This window comes from Nannospalax galili, unplaced genomic scaffold (assembly GCF_000622305.1).
Source record: "Nannospalax galili isolate Female #2095 unplaced genomic scaffold, S.galili_v1.0 scaffold136, whole genome shotgun sequence".
NCBI classification, from domain to species: Eukaryota; Metazoa; Chordata; class Mammalia; order Rodentia; family Spalacidae; genus Nannospalax; species Nannospalax galili.
This window is the reverse complement of record NW_008340872.1, coordinates 2,325,787-2,333,051: the sequence shown is the minus strand read 5'-3', so window position 1 is coordinate 2,333,051 and position 7,265 is coordinate 2,325,787. Positions and strand designations below refer to the sequence as shown.

The following is a 7,265-nucleotide window of genomic DNA, read 5'->3' as shown; positions in this document are numbered from 1 at the left end:
GAAAATGCCAGCATCTCTCGGATGCTGCAGCGCAAGAGGTGTCCGAGCTACACTCCTGAGAACAGCAAAGCATACAGCGGACCCTGGGAGAGTGAGAACGTTCCATCCCACAGCCAGAAATCCCACTCACACCTGTGCATGAAACAGGCTTTTTCCAGGGCAAGGAGCATCCAAACAGGCCCTTCCAGGCCTAGTAATACTTATTTGGAGACACTGGTCCTGCCTCTTAAGAAATGGAATAGCTGGTTGGACATGCTGAGGTCAGTATGCCAAAGTAAAGCTGGCACCTGGAGGGAGGTTTTATTGCACTCCTCTAGATGGATGGTCTGGAAGGCCCTTGGAAGGCTCTGTGTTGGCTAGTTGACCTATGGTGGTCCAGGGACTCCCAGGCAATGTGCCCTCCAATAAGCCCCCCAGTGATTCCATCAGTCTAATGAAGATGGACAGTAGGGTTACCACCATACCAAGAAGAGAGAGGTTCAACATATACTTCAAGGCTGTAATACCCGGCACCTTTGCAGAGCAGTAGAGCCCCCGTCTGCTTCTGGAACCTTGAGGCTAAAGGGCCTGGAGACATCTGCTCACTGTCGCAGCAGGTGGTACAGGTGGTGTAAGAGTCAGGAGGATGTGTCCGTGGCAACACCACACAGGCACTGGTCATATCTGAGAATTTGATACATGAATATTATGTTTGTATAATTTCCTCCCTTCCCAGTACCACCCCCAGTCCATTCCAGTACCCTCAAATCCTTCACAATTTCTTTTCCTCTTCCTTGGTCATTATTCTTACATATACACACATGCATCTATAAACGCACAGTATATTATATATAATGCACTGAGTCTATTTAGTGATGCTCGTGGTATATGTGTTTAGGGCTGACCACTTGGGATTAGATCAGGGAGTCATTCCTTCTTCCTCAGCATCCATTTATTGCTTGGAGTTCTTCATCTGGAGGTGGGACCCTTGAAATTCCCCACATTCACACTGGCATGTCAACTGGTGTTGTCTTTTACAGGTCTTGTTAGGCTCTCATGAGTACAGCTTCCTTATCAAGTCTAGAATACATTACCTACCTGTTGTCGTTCTGATCCTCTGGCTCTTATAATCTTTCCTCCAGCTCTTCCTCGATGTTCCCTGAGCCTTAGGTGTAGAAGTTGCATTGTAGATGGATCAGTTGGAGCCTGGCACTCCACAGTCACTTATTCTACTGGAACTACATTGGCTTCACCTGGGAACTTGATAGAACTGCAGACTCTCAAGTTGGACCCAGATCAACTGAACCAGCATCAGAAGGTGAACATAATTCCCAGATGACTCAGGAGCCCATTTGCAGTTTAATAAGCTGGTACTTCCAATCTTTTCCTGGACCCTTCTTCCCCTCTCCCTGTGGTGGTTCATTTTCACTGTGAGTTTGACACAACCTAAAATCACCCGGGAAGAAAGTCTCACTGAGGGATTCTCTAGATCAGGTTGGCCTGTGGGCGTGTCTGGGGGGTTGTCTTGATTGTATTAATGGATGTGGGAAGACCCAGCCCACTGTAGGCAGTGCCATTTCCTGGGGTTGGGACCTGAATTGCATAAGAGTGAAGAGAGTGAACTGAGTAGTAGACACGCAGGCATCAATTCATTTCTCTTTGCTCTTGAGTATAGATGTGATAGGACCAGATACTCCAAGTTCCATCCTCCTTCACTTCCCACAGTGCTGTACTGTAGGTTGGAGTTGGGGGTTAGAATGATCCCTTTCCTCCTCAGCTGCTTTTCATCAAGGTGTTTGTCACGGAACCTGGAAAGGAAACCAAAACACTCAATTTGTTGTCTCCCAATTCTGCTAGTTCTTGAAAATTCTTGTTCTAGAATTTTATCTCAAATCTCAAAGCCGGTATTTCTCAGGGCTATCACAGAATGCAGACGAGAATCGCTAGAATCACTGGAAACTTGTCAAAGTACAACTTCCTGAGCACTACCTGCAGGGTTCCAGCCCACACTGCAGTTTGAAAACCATGGCTCTTGACTAATTTACAAATTACTTGTCCCTGAAGTTGCTGCCTCCCAGATACCAACTTTCTTCTTCCAGCCCTCCATGTCTATGGGAACTTTAGTATGACCCGAGTGCCTCAACTTTTCCCACCTCATGTAGTCATGTTGAAGACTGTTGGGCCGAAGTTTCTTAACCCATCAAATCTCAGTTCCCTTCCAATCTGTCATCTCATGTTGGTACAGCTAACCATTACCCAAATCCTCCATTACTCAAAACTTATTTATAACAAACTTGACTGCTCCCAAAGCTCACTTCTCTACTATGCATTCAAATGAGTTGGCATTTGGCCATTTCACAAATAATTCTTCTTTCAGAAGGGAGATGAAAGGAAGGTAGAGAAAGACTTAACTTTGGCTTATTAAGTGGCACATGTAAGTCAGCAAAGCAGTTACCTCCCAAATGTCCACGTTCTTTTTTAGTTTTCCTTTTTTTAAAAAAAAAATTTATTATTTTTATTTATGTGTATAAGTGTATTGTCTGCATGTGTGTAAGTGCACCTATGTCATGCAATGCCATGGAGGACAGAAGAAGGCATCAGATCCCCTGGAACTGGAGTTATGGACGGTTGTTAGCTCCCATGTGGGTGCTCTTAACCACTGAGCCATCTCTCCAGCTCCAAGAATATTATATTTAGCTAAGAATGTCTTAGTCAGCCGGGTGTGGCAGCACACGCCTTTAGTTCTAGCACTCAGCAGACAGAGGCAGGCAGATCTCTGTGGGTTCAAGGCCAGCCTGGTCTACATAGTGAGTTTCAGGCCAGCTGGGGCTACAGGGAGACCGTCTCAAAAAGCCAACACACAAAAAAGAATATCTTAGACTTCTTAATTGACAGTTATTATAGACAAATATGGGAAAAGTTTCAGGGAACAGTAGTTCATTGAATAAAGGTTAGACTTAGGGAGCTTTACAAAGGTCAGTGCCCATGGAATCTTTGGGGGTAAGGGCAGGCAGTGGTATTGTTTAAAGGCTCCCCAGGTAATTCTCATGGAGAAGTATTCCAACTAGAAGATGGTTGGGAATCTCAGATCATACGTTAGCCAAGATCTGTTTTTCAAACTGCAGCATGCTTTGAACCCTTCAGGAGACCGACAATGTTTAGGAGGCCATATTTTGGCAAGTTTCCAGGTGACACAGTTGGCATTCGTTATCCCATGAGTACCCCAAGTGCCACTGCTCGTAGGATCTGAGGTGATTTCAATTTTGCTGATCACCGTGAGTTTGCAAACCACTTAATACCTTCTCTCTACTTAGACGTTCTCCAACAAGGGCAACTATGGCTCTTGATGAGGAGAAGCACAAGCCTCCTCTGGGGTCTCTCCAAGGGGCAGATACTGTTACTCTGACTTGGTTCTCCAGGGAATTGTCCTGTGGTTGTTTTGACCGTGTATGAAGGATCTCCCATCCATCTCCTGCTATGCCTGTCCCTGGTAACTGCATGCCCCACCAAAACCTGGACCACGAAGACATAGCCATGTCCTTCTTGGCAGTCATCATGTCCAACATCAGCTCTGTTCTCTGGATTAATGTTTTCTCAAAGTTTTTGATCTCCAAGGAATTCCTTGATTGTTTTTATTTTTGTTCATTTTTGTTTGCTTTGGGGTTTTGTTTTTATATTTTATATTTTATTTATGGTATGTGTATGTGTATGTGTGTCACCTGTATGCAGGTGTCTTGGGGCCAGAAGAAGGTGCTCGATCTGTGGGAGCTGGAATTATAGATAGTTGTGAATTGCCTGATATGGGTGCTGGGAACAAAACATGGGTTCTCTGTAAAAGCAAGAAGTGTTCTTAACCACTGAGCCATCTCTCCAACCCCCAGGAATCCCTTGTTTTGATGTCAGTTCAGTTGTATTTCAGAAATAATTTTTATTAAATATAACCATCATTTTTAATGCTACTTGGGAGTGTTGTCATATTCCCAGGGACACCAGTAGACAGCCACTTCCTGTGTCTCTGGAGAAGGCAGCAGAACCAGGATAGTCTTTTTATTAATGAATGGATCAGTGGTTTTTACATTGTTCCCAGAATTCCTGTTACTCTGTGATGCTGCCATGCAGTTTGGAGGACAAGCTAATGATATGTCCCCCAGGCTGGACTGAGTTAAGTTTACACATCTATTCCTTAGGACCCTCTAAAAGAAGTTACCATACAGATTTCTTGGACCTGTCATCAAACATTTTGAGTTTCCTTGTGATATTCAGAAGGTCTTACTTTCACTGAGGCACAGACACAGATGCATCATGAAGCTGGGCCTAGGAACACATCGTTTGGCACTGAGGATGCCTGGCCTGCCACCAGCATCCTCGTTCCAACTCAGTGCGCTGCTTTCTCTCCCTGAGCCTTTTACCATTATAAAAAAAGTACTTTTCAAGTGTGTGAAAAATGATTATCAATGAAAAGCAACTTGTTTTGTGAAAGCTGAAAGGACATTTAGGTTGTGGTGTGGAAGAGACACAGGAAATGTTTAATTCCCGGTGGAGACTGGCTTCGGGAAGATGCCAGGAGCCACATTCTTGAGTTGGGGAATTCTGGAAGAATCAAAAGTGTCATCCCATGAGGATTTTGAGTGCCTACTGTGTATTACTGCACATTAATAATAGTGTTGCGAAAAATAAAGTTAGGCAGATGCTAAATTTAAAAAGAATCTACACACTTTGGCAGTTTCTTGTAAAACTAAATATATCTTACCTTACAATCAAGCAATTGTGTTCCTAAGTGTTTACTGAAAGGAGCTGAAAGCTTATGTCTATGTAAAACCCTACAAAAATATGATTATAACAGTTTTATTAATAATTTCCAAATCTTGGATGCAGTCAAGACTCCTTTCATTAGGTGAATGAATAAATACACTGTGATGCATCCAGACGCTGGAATATTATTCGGGTGTGAAGGAATGTGATATCAAGACATACAAAGGCATGAGGAGTCTCTCATGCAAATGGCTAAGGGAAGGAGACCAAGCTGGAAAGGCCATGTACTATGTAACTCTATATGACACTCAGGGAAAGGCAAAACCATGGACAGAGACTGGAGAAAGACCAGTGGATGCCAGAGGTTAGGAGACAGGAAATGATGAGAAATGGAGGACCATGGTGAGGATGGGTCATTGTATGCTTGTCTAGACACAGTATGCCCAAGGCCAGGGATGAAGACTGTCTTAGTTTGTTCTCCATTGCTGTGACAAAACACTCTGACCACTACCAACTTGGGGAGGAAAGGATTTATTTAGCTTACATATCCCAGGTCACAGTTCATCCAAGAGCCCAAGGTAGGAACTCAGGGCAGGAACCTGGAAGCAGGAGCTAGAGCATAGGCCATGGAGGATGCTGCTTTATTGCTCCCCTGGCCCATGCTTAACCTGCTTTTTTTTTTTACTCTGACCAATACCAACTTGGGGAGGAAAGGGTTTATTTGTCGTACAACTCCCAGGTCGCAGTTCATCAGGGAGCCCAAGGTAGGAACTCAGGGCAGGAACCTGGAGGCAGGAGCTGGAGCACAGGCCATGGAGGAACGCTGCTTACTGGCTTGCTTCCCTGGCCCCTGCTCAGCCTGCTTTCTTATGCAACACAGGCCCACCTGCCCAGGGGTGGCACCACCCACAGTGGGCTGGGCCCTTCCACATCACTCACCAAGAAGATGCCCCTCAGACATGGCCACAGGCCAGTCCAATAGAGGCAATTCCCCAACTGAGGCTCCCTCAACCCAGGTGTGTCAAGTTGACACTAAAGCTATCCAGCACAAAGCCCAATGCACTTTGGGTGATAATGATCTGTTAATGAAGGTTCAGTGATTGGAACAAATGCTCCATTTGTGGGGGATGTTGAAGTGAGGAATTTGTGCATGTGGGGGATAGAGGGCATGAGGATAGTCCTTGTACTTGCCTCATAATTTCGCTGTGAATCTAAAATTGTTCTTTAAAAAGTTTATTAATTGAAAAAGTCTGAAGCGTGTAGAGATGATATCCCAGCTGTTTCTTTAAGTAACTGTTTTGTACTGAGAAAAACTATTCACTCTGTTACATTCAGGGCCTTGAGAAAGTGACTGCCCCCTTGCATGCCCCTGACTAGCTGGGGAAGTGATCTTAGGTCCTGGGGGGGGGGATAGACACAGGAACACTGTCATTTGGGGTCTTAAGGAGCATCTCCACTGCTGAGGGATGAGAGGGGGCAGGAATACAGGCACACAGGCATTGCACAGGGGCTGGTGGAAAGGTTAGCACAGAAACCAGTGCCCCTGGTTATCCCTAAAGAGAACTGGGAAGCCAGGTCTGGTGCTGCACACCTGTAATCCTAACATGTGGGAGGCTGAGACAGGAGGATGGTGTATTCGAGCCAGTCTGGGCTACATTGTGCTGGTCTTGAAGGAAGGCAGGAAGAAGAGAAAGGAGGGAAGGAGGAAGAGAAGAAGGAAAGGAGACAGAGAGTGAGAATGCATGCATGAGAGAGGGGGGAGGAAGGAGAGGGAGGAGGAGGCAGAGGAGGAGGGGGAGGAGGAGAGGAAGGAGGAGGAGGGGAGGAAGAGGAGGAGGAGGAGAAGAAGAGGCAAGAGAAGGGAAAGGAGAGGAAAAGAAGGGATGGAAAGGGAAGGGAAGAGGGGAAGTGAGGGGAGGGGAGAAGGGAAGGCAAAGGAGGGGATAGAAAGGCAATCGAAAGATTTCATATCTGGCACCTCTTGATTCTTTGCAAAAATCAGCATCTACCTGCAGACATACACTAGCACACACATGTGTAGATGCACAGCTGTAGATAGACTGACAGGCGTACACTGATGCACACATACCCAGAGCAAAAAGGGACAGTTACACGTGTGCAACTTTGTAACGTGTCTCTTGTAGATACACACAGATGATCAAGGCTGCTTGCATTTTGGAAGTACAAGCATAGCTCCTGATAAACATGCTCTCTCTACAGCCTGGGGAGTTAATTTTTCAAACTCTAAGCCCCCCCTGGGACTACAACAGCTTTCCAGAACAATCAGCTCCCCCTCCTCCATCACTGAGCTGCGCTTGGAGGAGCTCTGAAAAATCCCAGTTTGGCTTCTGGCAAATGCACCCATGTATTCATCCGAGTCTTCCTGCCGGTGTCTTGCCTGCCCACATAGCTTCACTGCCCGAGGCAGGTTGTAATTTACTGCTGTCAGTTTACGGCACTCACTTCCCCATATGACACTGGGGGTCTTTGGTGGTGAGGAGGTGCTGTGCATGGCTGCCCGAGAGGTCAACAGC

General features: G+C 45.8%; 1 protein-coding gene across 1 annotated transcript in view; it reads right to left on the bottom strand.

Moving 5' to 3' along the window:
- Positions 1 to 300: 300 nt before the first annotated feature.
- Positions 301 to 7,265, bottom strand: part of LOC103736514 (hypoxia-inducible lipid droplet-associated protein-like) — an 8,843-nt gene continuing 1,878 nt past the window's right edge. Inside the window, exon 3 of the mRNA XM_008836037.1 lies at positions 301 to 497. Within this exon, the coding sequence (XP_008834259.1) occupies positions 301 to 497 (197 nt within the window). The remainder of the gene's footprint in view (positions 498 to 7,265) is intronic.